At 44.2% G+C, this 17,145-nt stretch overlaps 1 protein-coding gene across 1 annotated transcript in view; it reads left to right on the forward strand.

The window, feature by feature from the left end:
• The first annotated feature begins 7,093 nt into the window (after positions 1-7,093).
• The window catches only part of FBXL17 (F-box and leucine rich repeat protein 17), a 325,238-nt gene continuing 315,186 nt past the window's right edge, over positions 7,094-17,145 (forward strand). The window contains exon 1 of the mRNA XM_068422785.1: positions 7,094-8,050. Coding sequence (XP_068278886.1) covers positions 7,280-8,050 — 771 coding nt within the window. The 5' untranslated portion in view covers positions 7,094-7,279. The remainder of the gene's footprint in view (positions 8,051-17,145) is intronic.

The raw sequence follows: 17,145 nt of genomic DNA on the forward strand, positions 1-17,145 counted from the left end.
CTGATACGCATTACATTTGCTAACTCTTTTGTGACAATGGCCCTGTTGTACAAAATATTCCATTCTGAAATAATGGTGACATAAAACCACTGAGAGTAACAATCTTCTTGGAGGGGAAATAAACACACTGAACATATTTATAGTAAACATAGTTGTTGTGGTTTAACTCTGGACAGCAACTAAGCACCACACAGCCGCTCACTCACTCCACCCCACCTGCCCCCAACCCAGTGGGACAGGGAAATTATTGGAAGGGTAAAAGTGAGAAAAAAACTCATGGGTTGAGATGACAACAGTTTAATAATTAAAAAGAAATAATAATAGTAAGGAAAAGAGAAAAAAAGTGACAAAGAGAGAGGAAAATAAAACACAGGAAAGACAAGTGATGCAAATGAAAACAATTGCTCACCACCAAGTGACCGATGCCCAGCCAGTCCCGAGCAGCGGCCCCCTCACGAAACTCTCGCCCAGTTTTATTGCTGAGCATGATGCCATATAGTATAGAATATCCCTTTGGTCAGTTGGGGTCAGCTGTCCTGGCTGTGTCCCCTCCCATCTTCTTGTGCACCCTCAGACTGCTTGCTGGCAGGGCAGCGTGAGGAGCAGAAAAGCCCTTGATGCTGTGGAAGTGCTGCTTAGCAGTAACTAAAACATCCCTATTTTCAGCACAAATCCAAAATACAGTCCCATATAAGCTACTGTGAAGAAATTTAACTCCATCCCAGCCAAAACCATAGTGAAACAAATAGGATTTTGCAAAAGAAAGCACAGCGCTACATAAGAGAGTACTGATAGGTGAAAAAATTATCTGCTGACACTCTATACATTACAGGGGGTCATTCAGCTGTCTAAACACGGGACACCATGGAGCAGCTGGTGATCCCGCAGGCTGCAGCTATGCCCTCCACTGCATATCCCAGCCCTTTGCGGGCAGCTCGGTCACCTGGCACATCTCAGAAAGTGTTAAAACTATTTGTAGGCAGTTCAACCCCACCCTCTGAGGCTGTGTCCAGGTGACCTTTTCAAAGCATCGATCAGATGACCAAAAAACATTATTCTACATACTAACAACAGAATTGGCTAAATCCTTATCCTGAGAGAGTGGTGAGATGAACCCAGTAAATAAAAATACCAATATAACAGATGGGCAGAGAAGGCAGAATAAAATGAGCAGCAGCAAGTAGAAATTAGAAGCTACTTATTACTTTAAAAATTTGATAAGGGACGTTGAATTTATTAGGAGAAATCCCTGGTTTGCAAGGCTTAAAAAAGTAAGATGAATATAATGTATTACTGTCAAAATCAAAAGCCACTCTACCAACTGAATTGCTACTAGTTTTCAATCTGACATCTTCTAGAGCAAAAAAATACTATCATATACAATCTGTAGAAGTTAACATTTCCAAAGAGATTTCGCTAAAGAAGAACACTGAGGGATTCAGAAAATCCAAAGACGTTAAAAACAAGAACTGGCCTTTTCACAGATAAAGAGAAAAAATTTGTCTTAATGTAATACTATAGAAAAGAAGAATTAACTGCAAAATTGTATTTAATTCTGTACTGGAAAAAAGAAGTAATTGATTATTCTTATGATATTTTTTGTGATTGTTCTGCCATCATTTGTCATCAGGTCACAAATCTTTGTGCTATCTGTAATCTGATTGACAGTGAATTTATGTTTTACCCCTGTTGTGGATTGACCTCGGCAAGCAATCATTCTTAACCAGTGTAATAAATATTTTACGCAGTACTTTTAAAACCAGAGTTTCTTTCACCAACTGAAGTAACTTGGAAATGTTCAATGATCTTAGGGCTTTTTTCCAACCAAAATGATTCTATGATTCTATGATTTTGTGTTATGTCCGTTGTTTAGGAACTGAGACTGTGTTCATAGCTTGTTTGTAGATGTTGCAAATCTCAACTTACCTGTTCAGCCTGGAGAAGAGAAGGCTCTGGGAAGACCTTATAGCAGCCTTCCAGTACCTGAAGAGGGACTACAGGAAAGCTGGAGAGGGGCTTTTTACAAGGGTGTGTAGTGATAAGACGAGGGGTAACGGGTTTAAACTGAAAGAGGGTAGATTTATGTAGAGGGGGTTTTGGAGGAGAATGGTCATGTAATGAGCCAGAAGTATGAGAGTATGGAGTGAGGGCCTAGCTGCGTGACAAGATTCCTGTAGCTAGTGTCAACAAGCCGACCTTGGAGAGATGAGGAAAAACAGTAGCTGAGCAAACAAGAATTGAAGGAGTAGCCGGTGGGAGCCAAACACGGAGGAGAAGAAACAAGAACTGATGGAGCCAATTAAGAAAAGACCAGTGGCAGAGCAGTGACCAATCAACACATCAAAGAAGAGTATGTTTAGTAATATTAACCAGTAGCAATGCACATGCTTACAGCCAGGGGAAGTACAAAATGTATAAAAGGGACAGCTTATGCTTAATAAAGCGTCTTCACTTTGATTCACATTGGATTGTGTGGAGGCGTGTTCCTTCTCCTCAGATTTAGATTAGATATTAGGAAGAAATTCTTTCCTGTGAGGGTGGTGAGACACTGGAACAGGTTGCCCAGAGAAGTTGTGGATGCCCCCTCCTTGGCAGTGTTTAAGGCCAGGTTGGACGGTGTGGAAGACCCTCAGCCTGCAGACAGCTGTGCTTTGCTTGGGGAGCAGAGGGTTTGCTTGGGAGCACTGCACTGAGAATAGTTTTTGCTTGCTTCTAGGATGAAGGAGCCGAGACCCGTTCGCAGGGCCTTTTGGGGCATGAAGGAGATGAACGTGTGTTGAGGGTCAGTTCTGAGCACAGAGCTGAAGGCAGGGAATGGTTGTTGATGTTTTGAGCCCAGGATGCTGTGGCTCTTCCCAGAATGGGTGATGAGTGCTTAGCGTGTGAATGTTGATATTATCTTGAACGGCCTAGTCTGGCTCCTGCATTGTGGCAGTTAAATAGGGTAGCAGAATAACAATAAAAAAGCCTTAGGCCTTTCGGCTTCAGGCCCTTGCATCCTCGATCTGTGCCTTCCTTGCAGCCCGCCGCAGGATGGGGCTTTGAGCAACCTGGTCTAGTGGTAAGGTGTCCCTGCCCATGGCAGTGGGGCTGGAACTAGATGATCTCTAAGGTCTCTTCCAACCCAAACCATTTTATGATTCTATGATTCTATGAAAGTTGTTGACTATGCTCCATTTGTAGTAGTGCTATACTAGCAAATTCTTTGTGCTATTCTAGTTAAATGTTTTCTGGTTATAAGTAAGGAAAAAGCATTTCCCACCTGCCAACCCCACCTCCCTTCTTGCAGTTGATGTGGCCATGCTGCCAAACTCAAGTGTAGATCAAGCATAGAAAATTAGATAATTTCATTGTGGGTGCATATAAGAATGTTTGCCTGATGGTTTGTTTGGGTTCTCTTAAAAAATGCAGCACAGTATAAATATGTCAGATAAAATGCTTGAAAAGTATGTGATTAACTAGACACTGTATTTGAATAGGTAAAGTAAGAAACTCCAGGTGTATGCTTGAATATGTATGCTAATTACCCAGTGTATGGATAATCTATTTGAAAATTCTAAGCAAATATAGTGTGTTCATCTCAGCTGAAGATGACGAACTACTTCTGAGACTATTAATCACCAAGGATGGTTTTCTTACTCAGCCTTCTGAAGACTTTGAATAGAAGTTCAGGGAGGGACTTTTTTTGGTTTTCTTAAAAGCTTTTCCATCCCCCAAGCCCTCTGTCTAAAAGCCAGACAGAACAAGCAGAACTTGCACGAGACTGAAAGAACACTGAGGGTATGGCAATATTCAAAAAAGAGACAGGTTATCCCATCAGAGATAATGAGTTGTTCAATTATTCTGATATAAATTCTGTCAATAGCAGATGCATCATACTTGAACATTTCCAAGTTGCTTCAGCAGTGAGGTCAGACTGACGGGCCTGTAGTTTCCTGGGTCTTCCTTCTGGCCCTTGTTGTTGGGCGCCACATTTGCTAATTTCCAGTCAACTGTGACCTCCCTGGTTAGCCAGGACTGCTGATAAATGATGGAAAGTGGCTTGGTGAGCACGTCCACCAGCTCCCTCAGTACCCTTGGGTGGGTCTCATCCAGCCCCATAGACTTGTGCGTGTCTAAGTGGCATAGCAGGTCACTAACCATTTCCCCGTGTATTATGGGGGCTTCGTTCTTCTCCCTATCCCTGTCTTCCGGCTCAGGGGGCTGGGTACCCTGAGAACAACTGGTGTTACTACTAATGACCGAGGCAAAGAAAGCATTAAGCACCTCAGCCTTTTCCTCAGACTTTGTCACTACGTTTCTCGCCGCATTCAATAAAGGATGGAGATTCTCCGTAGCCCTCCTTTTACTGTTAATGTATTTGTAGAAAACATTTTTAATGTCTTTTACTGCAGTAGCCAAATTAAATTTAGTTGGGCTTTGGCCCCTCTAATTTTCTCCCTCCATAACCTCACTACATACTTGTAGTCCTCCTGAGTGGTCTGCTCCTTCTTCCAAAGGCCATAAACTCTCTTTTTTTTCCCCAAGCTCCATCCAAAGCTCTCTGTTCAGTCAGGCCAGTCTTCTTCCCCAACGTCTCGTCTTTCAGCCCATGGGGACAGCCTGCCCCTGTGACTTTAAGATTTTTTTATTGAAGAATGTCCAGCCTTCCTGGACTCCTTTGCCCTTCAGGACAGCCTCCCCAGGGACTCTGTCAACCAGGCTCCTAAACAGGTCAAAGTCTGCCCTCTGGAAGTCATAGAATCATAGAATTGTTTTGGTTGGAAAGGACCTTTAAGACCATTGAGTCCAACTGTTAAACTAACACTGCCAAGTCCACCACTAGACCATGTCCCTAAGCAAAGTCCAAGGTAGCAGTTCTGCTGGCCTCCCTTCTTACTTCTCCAAGTATTGCAAACTCTATCATTTCGTGATCACTGTGCCCAAGATGGCCTCCAACCATCACATCACCCACAAGTCCTTCTCTATTCACAAAAATGTAAAGCTTGAGCTAAGATTATGTTTCTCTAAACATTATTGTCGCAGTTTCTCACTTCTGCTCAGTGGACAGTCAAAATGCATTTCTCATATCTGATGCTGGAGCAGACAAATCACATGCATTACACTGAATCAGCAGAAGTTGCTCTGCAGATATTTATGGTTCTAATATCCGCCAATAAAACTGCCAGTGGAACAGCTCTGCTGTCTTCTTTAGGGCCAAACTCTTGTTACCAGCTAAGTGACAGAGCACTAAAGGAATGAGTAGCATATGAAAACTGACTATTTATCATCTTAGTTTTCTTTCTTTCATTCTGCAGTCCTTATAGCAACAAAAAAAACCCCCAGGAATAGTGTCCCAAAGACCAAATTCAAGGATTGGGCTTTAGTTATCAGGAGAAAAATAACAGGAATAAGGTAGGAAAATTATCTGAAGGTGAAATTGCTTGGGAAAGAGAAGATGAGATCTGACCTGTCTATGTTCTGTACAAGTAAACTTATTTCAAAAGGAGGTAGCAGAGATGGATCATGTCAAGGTAAGTATTAGAGGAATGGGAAGAATTCCATATATGAGGTATGTGTGTATGCACGGTGTGTATATATCTCAAAAGAATGGGGCAATATATATCAGACTATCAGACATGAAAGTGACATACAGAAGTTAGGCATCCTCACCAGCACTTCTGCAGGAAATACTAGTATGTGATGATGTAAGTAAAGACCATGTTGCAAAGACTATTTGGAAGCTGCACAGCCAGATTTAAAGATGAGATTTATTTTGAATATTTGACATTGCAAGCATTTTTGAATGCCATTTGGTTTGAAGGCTTGACTTGGGCTTTCATCTTCTTTTAATGTTGTCTTTGTTTGAAGACAAGTTGAAATACATTTTTGAAATCTGAGGGAGGAAAAGACCTTGCCAAAATTTACTGCAGTTTACATTGATGAATCTCAGTAGGTTATAAACTCAGGTAATATATTCTATTACTGTACTTTTATCCAATGGTGTATTTAGTGTTTTTCTCACAGGAAACACATTTTTACTGAGCCATTGAAGACTATTAATACAGGTTACAAACAAAAATAATAGCGGCACAGATATTTTAATCCTAACATAACTTTTTCCTGGGCAAAAGGCCAAAAGATCTGGTTCACAGTATATAATAGTGTGCATTTCTTCTGCTGCCCTTTGTTATTTATATCAGTACTGCACCATATATACTCTGGCTGTACCTTGCTTTCTCCCTCTCCAAACACCTTTATTAAAGACAAAATTCCATGTGTGTTTAAACCTATATATCTAAGTTGATTTACATCAATGATTTAGAACTCAATGCTGAAACATGCAAATTAATTTTGCTAGGCATTAAGGAGTCTTAAAGCATTACGGCCTATATTTGCAAGGATTTATACACCCTGGGCAGTTGCAATGGGGTAAAACACACAGCAGTTCGAGGTGAGCATCCTCTGGAGCAGGGGGTACAGGGGCCCTGGTATGGGCCCTGGTTCTGGCTGGACAGTGATTTAAAACAGCAGAAATCAGATATTCGCTGGAGCGCATTGGTGGGAAGAACGTGTTGACGGAGAAAACTTGGGAGAAATGCTTTTGGTGGTCTCAAAGCTTGTGTCACCCTGCCGCTGCAAAAACCCAGCTGCAGTCCTGCACACGGTCTGACACCAACGGGCAGGAGCCCTCTCACCCTCCCTACGAATTGTGACCAAAAAAACTTTATGTCAGGTATTCAAGAAAGTGTATATATTATATACATATTATACATACAGTAATATATGCCTATGTACTGGCTCTACTCTATACATCTGCATTTATACACACAGTACATTTAAATAACGCACGTACGCTGCGTAGGCGGACACACACGAGCACACAGTGCGTATGGACACACACGCGCGCAGTGGCGGGCAGCCGTTACCGCCGCCCCCGCAGCTCCTCGGCGCGCCGCTCCGAGGGGAGGCCGCCGGGGCCGCCCCTACCGCCGGGGCCCGCGAGGCCGCTCCCCTCCGTCGTCGGCTCCCAGCCCCGCCGCTGGCGGCAGCACCGCCAGGCCGCGGCCAGCCCGCGGAGCACCGCCCTCTCGCCTCCCCCGGGGAGGTCAGGGCGGCGGTAGCGGAAGCTTCTCCCTCCCGGTGCCCCGTCCCGGAACCAGCCCCGTCGCAGCGTGCTGTCCTGTCGTGTCCTGTCCCGGCCCCGCCACCTGCCGTCCCTGCCGGCAGCATGACAGCGTCTGCCGCTGGCGCCCGCAGGTGACACCCCGCGGGCCCTTCCGCCTCTGCCGCCTCCTATATGGGCCACCTGCTCTCGAGGGACGCAAGCAGCGTGAGCCGGGACCGGGACCGCCGCTGCCGCCGCGGGAGGAAGGTGCCGCCGCGCAGCCGGAGCTGCTTCCTGCGCGGGCCCTGCATGCTCTGCTTCATCGTGCACAGCGCCAGCCCGCCCGCCCCGGAGCAGCCCCTGCCCGGCGGGGACCCCTTGCTGCCACCGCCGCCCTACGCGGCCCTCGCCTCCGCAGAGCAGCGCGCCGCCTGCCGCCTCCTCCGCCTGCCGCCCGCCGCGTGGGAGCCTAGGGGCCGCTGCCAGCGCCTCCTCTTCTCGGGCCTGCTGCCCTCGCCGGTGCGAGGCCTCCTGGGGCCGGCCGGCGAGGTCGCCTCCGACATGGTGTGCAAGCGCAAGGGGGCCGGCCTGCCCGCCTGCCCGCCCTGCAAGCAGCCGCGCTGCGCGGCCGCCGCCGCCGCGGCGGAGCCCGAAGCCGCCGCCTGCCAGTGCCCGGGGGAGGCGCAGCTCTGCGCCCTACCCGCCGCCGACAGCTGCGCGGCGGGCGGTGGGGGCGCGCCGGCCCGGGGCACCGCCGGGGACAGCGGCAGCGGGGGGCAGCCCGCCTCGCCACCGCCGGCCCCCGCGCCGGAGGAGGAGGAGGAGAAGGGTGAGAAAGAGAAGGAGAGGGGCGGTGAGGCGGGCTGCGAGGAGCCACTGGAGCACCCCGACGACTGCTGCCGAGAGCCGCTGCCGCCGCCGGCCCCGGACATTAACCAGCTGCCGCCCTCCATCCTCCTCAAGGTGGGTCGGGTCAGGGCGGCCGGGCAGGCCTGCTCCGTCCCCGCGGGGAGGGGGGCGGGGCGCGGAGGCCTTGGGCTGGGCCTGCCTCCGCCCCCGGGGAGGCCGCGGGGGTGCCGGTGTCCCTGGGCCGGCTTGGTAGCGTGTGGGAGACGGTGGGGCCGCGGCAGCCGGCCCTGACCTGCGGCGACTCGGCACGTCCGGGCCGGCCTGGGGCTGCGCGTCACCTGCGGCGGCTGGCGGGGAGCGGGGCGGGGCCGGGCCGGGCCGGGCGGTCCGGCGGGAGGTGCGGTGCCCCGGCCGCCGCAGGTAGCCGGCGTCGCTTACCTCGAGTTTGGGGGATAAATAGGTTTGTGGGTGTGGTTTTTGGTTTTGTTTGTGTATTTTTTTCCCCCATTGGTTTTCGTTTGTCGTTGTAAACGGCATTGTGAACCATTAACTGGAGGTGAAGACAGACAAAACTGCTCCAGAAGCTGCACCGTAAGTGTTTTGACTCGTACCTGTTAGTAGTATGTCCTTCACAGGTAGCTTCTTACTTACATCACACACAGATGGAGTACTCGGCAAGGGGATCAATCACTGTATTTAGTGTTTCTGTGTAGGTCAGAACTACATAGGCAGGTTTTCAGTGTTGCTTGGGAAGAAAATTTGTATTACTGTGTATTTTGAGTCAATTTTCACTTTACCTGTTTCACAGTCAGCCTGAGTATTTGTAGCCCTTTTGAATTACATGCTTTCACAACCTCTTACTCTGTATCCTCAAAGGACAGTCTCGCTTTTTCGTGTCCCTTTTGCTGCTTTTCAGTTCCTTTAATACTGTTCTCTTTTGGGAATGACTTCTCATTTTTAAGCTACTCTATTGATCTAGTCAGTATGCTGACTTTCTTGACAGATCACTTTCCCTGTTCTTCATATACTGCTAGTTGTACAACCCCAATGTAGAAAGTACTTCCTTTACTCTTTTGCTGTCAAACGATAGCAACGGACTTATCTGTCTTGTACATAAAATTCATTCTGTGGGGTTTTCGTTTGGTTTCGTTTTTTTTTTTTTGTTGCTGTTTGTTTTTCTTTTAGGTACATATGAATGTATTAGTAAGGGTACATCATGTTTCACACAGGTACTATTCAGATTCCTTTTTGGCAAATATTTAAGACTCGTGAACTATCGTATCTGAATTAATCTCTTCTGTGATTGCAGAATTGAAACTTTGCCTTGTAGTTCTTCTAAAAAATAATTCATTTGCCACTACTTTTGGAAGATAATTTTTTCTTTGATATTCTGTTGTTTTAGGATTTGAAACCAGACTGACTTGATTAGTATGGTTTAAACATTTTTTTTCTGATCAATGGTATGAATACTTCCTGTGGTTACTTTAGTACTCACTTTTACTTTTTCAAAAATATCAGTCTGTAACTCTGCCATAAACCATTTTTTTTAATAGTGAAGGTATGTCATGCCCATCTCACCTGTGGACTAGTTTAAATATTTTTTCCATATGGTTTTTTGTTTTATATTGGCACAGTACCTCATTTGTATCTGTACTTTCAGGGGGCTTTTTTTACGTGTTCCCCACCTCCCTCAATGTTTTTGTCTCTTTAATCTCCCTGTAGTCCAGCTCCTTCTGCAATCTTTTTGAAAAAGCCTGACCTTAATTTCAGCAGCTGGAACTAACCTACTCACCTGTTGTTTATTTTTTTTTAATTATGTGACACACATACCACCCTGCTTCCCCCTCACACCAGTTTGCCCTTAGCTAGACTTAGGGATTAGGTTGGTTGTTTTGTGGTTTTTTTGGGTTTGTTGGGTTTTTTTTGGCTGCTTCTGTAGCGTCCTGTTCTGTTGTGGGACTTTTAACTTCAGATTTCTGACCAGGCATCTTGTTAACTGGATTATACAAGTGCCTAAAGACCTTCATGTGCTGGGTTTTGATACAGATAGAATATCCCAAATATAATCCTTTTCCAAAAGTGCCATTTTATTTTGAGAGGGTGGGAGACAAACATACCCAAAGTCTTTACTAAACTTTTCACAGTAGGTAGTGGAGACACAAACCTTAATATAAGGACAAGAGATTCTATCCTCAGAAGTCTCAGGAGCCAGATCCTGTTTTTTTTTAATGTTTCTTTTCCTTAATTCCCACCTCTGCAACCTCCTGATGCAGTGTCCCTAATGCAGGAGTGGCTGTCACCCGTGTCTGTACGTGGGCTGGAGACATTGTAGGAACTCCTAGGAATACCTGGCCACTTAGAGATGGCTGCCACGGGCTGCTCAGGTGCTGTTCTGTTCTTAAGCCGTTGTTAAGTCTCCCCTAAGTGAGACTGAACAGGTTTGGATGGAAGGGTTTGTCAGACTGAACTTGGTCTGCAGGCCATTGGCGGGGAGGGCACTGAGTTGGGAAGTTCACAGTGCAATGCGCCAGTTGATCCCATTCCCCTGGCTGGGGAAGGGGTCTTTTCATCAGTATAGGGGAATAAAAGAACTGTGATTCCACAGATCAAACAAGGTTATAGGTTGGTTTGCTTTTCATTTGGTCGCTGAAACATGTATCAGAAAAAAGTGTTACACAGTGGACAAAATTTCATCTTTCAGCTTTATAGATAATAGTGATTACCTTTGACTAAAGGGTAATTTAAATCCGTTCTCTTTAAAATCTGAGAGGAACTAAGGAATTATAGATCAGTCAGGTTGACTGTAACCTAGACAGATGTGTGAATGAAGAAAAATAATGGAGCTGTTTGTAAGCATGCACTGCAGAAGATTACAAAATCTTGTGGTATGTATCACTAAGTTTTCAAAACTTTGTGCTATATATCACAAATCTTTGCCTATTGCAATTTCACTGCTATTTATTTCTGGAAAGCAGAAATAAATCTTCCTGTTGTACCTCTTTGCAGTGCTGCTGTTCAATCAAAAAATTGGTGTAAAATGGTCTGCAGACTGAATGAACTTAGTAATGCCGATTCAAACACTTCAGATTTCCTTTTGAGCTGTATTAACAGGAACTGTGCATGTAGAACACGGAAAGAAAGGTCTCTGCTGTGCTTGGTGCTTCTAAAGCCTCTGCTAGAGTACTGCATTAGGTTGTGGGCACTGGGGTCTCCTTAAAAAACCCACAGACAAATTGGAGAGGCATCAAAGGAGAGCTAGAGGTCGTGGAAACATGGCCTGTGATGGTAGTTCGAAGATTCTGTTCAAACTGAATGACACTTCTATTCAGAAAGAAGATTGAGATGCACTCTTTTGTTACAAGAAAGTTGATAAAAGTTTGACTGTGTTGCTGTCCTTTGTCAAATAAAAAGAAATGATGAGCTTAATTTGATGTGAGGGAAATTTAGGTGAAATACTTGGAAAACGACACAGTGTGAGAACATTTAAGTCTTGGCAGAGGTGGTTTTCTGTCTCTGAGGTTATGTGAGGAGTTAGGATTTTTATTTATTAATTATTTGTTTAACAACAAGGGGAATGTCCTTATCAGGGATGTTCTAGGTGTGCTTGAACTTGCTTTAAAACAGAGAAGGGTCTCGAATAGATGACCTTTTTGAAGTCTTCTCTCTGTTTGCTGCTTTTATTTTTATAAAGCACGAACACATGCTGCTCTCTGTGCAGCAGAGACCCTTTTAGTTTTAGCTTAGAGCTGTGGGACGTAGCATAGAGCTATTGGACTATGAAGGGAAGATAAGTGTGTGTGTGTGTATTTTATTTAACTTAAGGTTTTCATAAATATAGAAATATTATTTGAGGCACTACTGGCTCCTTTTCTTGCATCTTTACTTTTTTTAATTATTTTTCTCATTCTTCCCTTGTTGCAGTAACTTACGTATTTGCTTTTGTTGCTGTAATAACTTACATGTTTGCTTTTGATAATGTTACTAAATTGGGTGCCGCTAGCACTGCATTTAAGATTATCTGAGTGATACGAAGTGGTTGTGATAGACTGGAGCTAGACCTTTGGTTTTGTCTTCTGACTTTTGAACGTTGGCATTTATTTTTAATAAGCTTATACCTGAAAAGCCTGGATATATATGTTATAGTTGCACTGTCATTTTTTTTTTCTTGCCTGGTCAGGAGGCAGAGGCATCAAAATACATCATTTGGGTTGGACTTGATCCAGAAATTCATGGAGTCACTGTTGTAATCCCATCTTTCTTTCCTTCTTATGCTGGTGTTCCCGTCAGTATATCCTGTCTAGAGTTTGCGTTGAGCCTTGCTTTTATCTGTAGCACTGAGAAAAATGGAAAGGGTTTTGAAACTTTGCGGCTGATTCAGGGAGGTAAATGTTCTTTTCTTTCAGTCTTGATTATTCTGCTGACCTCCTTTTTCTCTAGCAATGGATAACACAGCAAGGTTGATTTTTTTTTTTTTCTTTTTTTTCTTTTTTTTTTCCTGAAGTTCACTGTCACTCTGTGATTGCAGTAGGGAAATAATCAGCTGTTGCTGAGCTTCTGGAAGTGCAACTGAGGGGCACAGCTGTGAAGGAAAGGTGTGCCAGTAGACTAGTAACTAGTAACAAAAGCAAAGATAGTATATGGACATTATTTTGATGATAAAGTTCTGAAAGATGTCCTGATATATTTTGTGATTTGTTTCAGAATTATAAAAATAAATAGGTATTTTGCTTTCCACATATGTGTGTGAAAAGGTGACTTTTGTGTAAACGTGTAGGTTTTCACATTACAGAATGAGTTATGTGACGGAGGAGACAAATGTCTTGGAATGAAATTTCTGCTTTTCCTGAAAGCAGATAGGTGCCTTGGCACTCATCCGCCTAGTCAATAAAACTTTTCTTAATGTTGTTTAGATGTTCCTTGGCTTGCTCTACATCCCTGGAACTACTTATTATTGCATGGACAAAACTAAGAGATTACAAATTGCGCAGTAGTGAATGCAGAGTAAATTAAATGTAACTCTTGCTTTCATTTCCTATTCATTTATTCATTTCCTTTGTTCAGGGTGTCTGACCTGTGTTTGATCTTTCACAGATTTTAGTATGTTTTACTGTCTCCATTTTGAAACCGTTGTGGTGATTAGGAAGCAGCACAGGTGTCTTTTAGTGAGGACATTTGGGTGGCTGGGAGTAAAACTTTATCAGGCCCTTCAAGTAAAGATATTCTGCTTATTTGTCAGCACCTTTTCTTCCCATTAGTAGGAAAGATATAGCATCAGCATCTCCTGTCATTTCTTACAGACAGAAACTGAAGTTGTGTTCTGCATTACAGCTAAGGCAGTCTGTTAGCGAGTGTCTGTTAAGGGCAGTGTCTGTCTCGCTTTTCTATCTTCTGGCTGCATTCTCCTACTCCTAGCTTTGTGCTCTGTAGAGTGATTGTGCACTTGCAGACTGAGTTGTTTCAGCTGGCTAATCTGACACCAGTCTGATGTTGCAAAACTTTTCCTCAGGATCAGCTGCCTGAAAAGACTTTCTCTGGATACAGTCACTAAATCCAGTGCGAAAATTCAGGTAACCAAGAGTAGAGGGCCAGTAAACTGTTCCTACTTATGTCAGCTTGCCATAGGAATCCTGGCTTTGATGTGAAATCACACCATCAGTTTTCCTGGCTAACACATTTTTGTTAATCACAAGAGCATTTTTTACTTGATTTCCTTTATGGCTGTACTGAGGCTCCTTTCAGAGGTGTGTGCCTTGAGTGCTTATATCTTTTTCATATACTCAGATGTTCACAAATCATTCATGTTTCTCTTATTCATTTGAGGTTATGTCTGGATAAAATGATGAAACCTCTTAAAAACTAAGCAAATATTTCTCTGTCCTTCATTTATCTTCTGTTGATGATTCTTTAATTTTCTGAAATAGAATGAAACAACCTTTCATAAATATAAAACCCCCTGGAAGCTTAACTTCTGTATGCCTGCAATTAACCAATACTCTGTTTAATAGTTCAGAGTAAAAAGTCGTGTACTAAGCATTTATTAAATGGTACTTTAGAATTGTTTTAGATGATGAAACTTCAATCAGTTGCTGAAAAAATTTGCACCTAGCTGGTGAAATAAATGAGCAGTTTTCCAAGAATGAATGTACCAAGTTCATTAGGCACCATGAAATGTTTGAGTTTACGTTTTAACGTTCTTTATATGTACTGTTGTTGTTAATGCCATGAACTTTTTTGTTTCAAAACAAGTCTAGCTGATTGTCGCGGAACACCACCGCAAGATCCTACCGCCAATTTGTCGCGGAGGAGCGTTTAGGTAAAAGTGCGGCTTAACAGAGTTTGATGATGGCAAGGTTCACTCTATTGCATTGAGGCAACATACAGAGGGAAAATTGGGTTAGAATTGATTTGGAATGATTGACACAGGAACTGGAGGTGCAGAAAGGTAAGGGAGATCCTCCTGTTGAGTCATGAGGTTCAGAAAGGACTCCCTTGCATTCTAAACTCCTTCTCAGAGAGGAGTCTGGGTGTGGCTGGATCTACTCCTAGTCCCAGACTTGGTCAGCAGTTTAAGGGATTATATGTGTTTATAGCTAAAGGACTATTGAGTCCTATAGCTAAAGGTATGGAGTGCACCCTCAGTAAGTTTGCAGACAACACCAAGTTAGGTGGGAGTGTTGATCTGCTGGAGGGTAGGAAGGCTCTGCAGAGGGATCTGGACAGGCTGGATCAATGGGCTAAGGTCAATTGCATGAGATTCAACAAGGACAAGTGTTGGGTCTCACACTTGAGTCACAACAACCCCATGCACTGCTACAGGCTTGGGGAAGAGTGTCTGGAAAGCTGTCCCGCAGAAAAGGACTTGGGAGTGTTGATTGACAGCTGGCTGAATATGAGCCAGCAGTGTGCCCAGGTGGCCAAGAAGGCCAACAGCATCCTGGATTATATCAGAAATAGCATGGCCAGCAGGACAAGACAGGTGCTTGTCGCCCTGTACTTGGCACTGGTGAGGCCGCACCTTGAATACTGTGTTCAGTTTTGGGCCCCTCACTGCAAGAAAGACATTGAGGTGCTGGAGAGAGTCCAAAGAAGGGCAACGAAGCTGGTGAAGGGTCTGGAGAACAAGTCTTATGAGGAGCGGCTGAGGCAACTGGGGGTGTTTAGTCTGGAGAAAAGGAGGCTGAGGGGAGACCTTATTGCTGTCTACAGGTACCTGAAAGGACGTTATAGCGAGGTGGGTGTCGGTCTGTTCTCCCAAGTAACAAGTGATAGTACGACAAGAAACGACCCCAGGTTGTGTCAGGGAAGGTTTCGATTGGGTATTAGGAAAAATTTCTTCACCGAAAGGGTCATCAAGCATTGGAACAGGCTGCCCAGGGAAGTGGTGGAGTCCCTGTCCCTGCAGGTGTTTAAAAGACATGTGGACATGGTACTCAGACATATGGTTTAATGGTGGACTTGGCAGTGCTAGGTTAATGGTTGGACTTGATGATCTTAAAGGTCTTTTCCAATCAAAATGTTTCTATGATTCTATGACTGTATGTGCACTCCGAATTCTTTATATCACTTAGCTAAGATTTCAAAGTTTGGTAGTGCTTATTCCCACTTCACTTACCTTCTGTCTGGGTGTCTGGTGTTAGTTCACTCCAAAGTTCAGACCCTAGGTTTCCCGAAGCAGACTCTCAGGCATTGGAGTTTATAAAATAAATAATTTAATGGAGTGGTAGAGCAGCAGGGTCAGCTTGAGCTGGGTGCCTCCAGAGAGGGACCGATGGGACTGATGGGGGTCAGCCTGAACAAAGAAATCTCTGGGCAGTTATACCCTTACAGACTTATTCACCAGCCCATCACACAATGGCTGGGTCAATAGTAATATTTGGGTCTGGGGTCTTCTTGTTCCTCATGGTATTCCTTCACTGTCTTCAGACAGGCTGTTACCTTGTCTAGTTGCAGCTGCTGTTGGTGGTTTGTAGTCTTGAAGCCTCTCTGTCTTTCAATTTGCCCTGGCTTGGGAGGCCCTGTTTTGACCAAGTAGGTACATGTTCAGTACTCGTGCTAGGTAAGTAAAGCTGAGCAAACGGCATACTAAATCATACAACATTATAGCTCTAAGTGATTCATTCTATTGAAAACTTACTTAAGCTAAGCAACTAATATCTCTTAACATTGAGAGGCGTGCCTGCTAAAGGGGAGAGTTGCTTGGCGTGCTGTCCAGTTGCTATCCGAGCAGAATTCAAATTGGGCTCATCCAGCGATCTGTCATTGGTAAATATCTCATTGCTTTGAGAAGCAGCCTTGAGAGGCATCCCGCCTCACGGGGAGATTGTCGCCATGCAGCCATGCTGCCAAGCAGGGCGAGCTTAAAGAAGCCTCACTTAGGCTGTCATATTTATGGGATAAAGTGGTTGGCTTGTAGTCAAATTGCATACAATGGGAGAAGTATGCATGAGACTCCTTGTACCCACAATTTATCAGTGTTCACTGTGTCAATCTCCTTCTTTGTGGGTTTCCTAGAGGGGTTCTTGGCCCAGCTACAGCTCAGGCCTATACCTCCTTTGGAGCTTCTACCAAACTGCTGCAGATTTGGTTCAGGGCGGTGAAGTGCATCCATCACACTGATGCAATATAATGAAAACAATTTCATAGTTATCTGTTCTTCTTGGATACAAAAGATTTTTATTGAGAAAAGAAAGCTTCATTCACAGAAATCTTCAGTCTTCTAATTAGACTGAAAGATATTTCAAGTGAAAACAATGGACAGAAATAGGGGATGCTTGGATTCACCTTTTATAATCTCTCTTCTGCCATGGGGCCTATGGTCTAGTTTTTGTTCATGTTCATAAAGTAACTTGTTCTTGAAGTTAGTAGTATCTTTAAAGAGTGGTATTAGCAATCAGATGTTTTTTCTTGCCTCTCTTCCTGAGGCAAAAGCTTCTTAAGTCTGTGCAATCAATAATTCCAACTCCTTGACTGTAGTTTTTAAAAATCTTTTAGGGTTGTCATTAGGTAAGTTAAAATTGTTTCTCGAATTATGTTTACTTCATAAAGTATGATTGGTGTGATGTGAATTCTTGATTTTGGAAAACTTGGTGCTGAGGATATTGTGTCAGCAAACACATACACAGTTTTCTAGTATTGTACTTTTTTTGTAGTAACATTCATGGGTGTGATTGACTTTTCATGATTTCCTTTGATTAGAAGTGCAGTTAGGT

This window comes from Nyctibius grandis, chromosome Z (genome assembly GCF_013368605.1).
Source record: "Nyctibius grandis isolate bNycGra1 chromosome Z, bNycGra1.pri, whole genome shotgun sequence".
In the NCBI taxonomy this organism is placed as follows: Eukaryota; Metazoa; Chordata; class Aves; order Nyctibiiformes; family Nyctibiidae; genus Nyctibius; species Nyctibius grandis.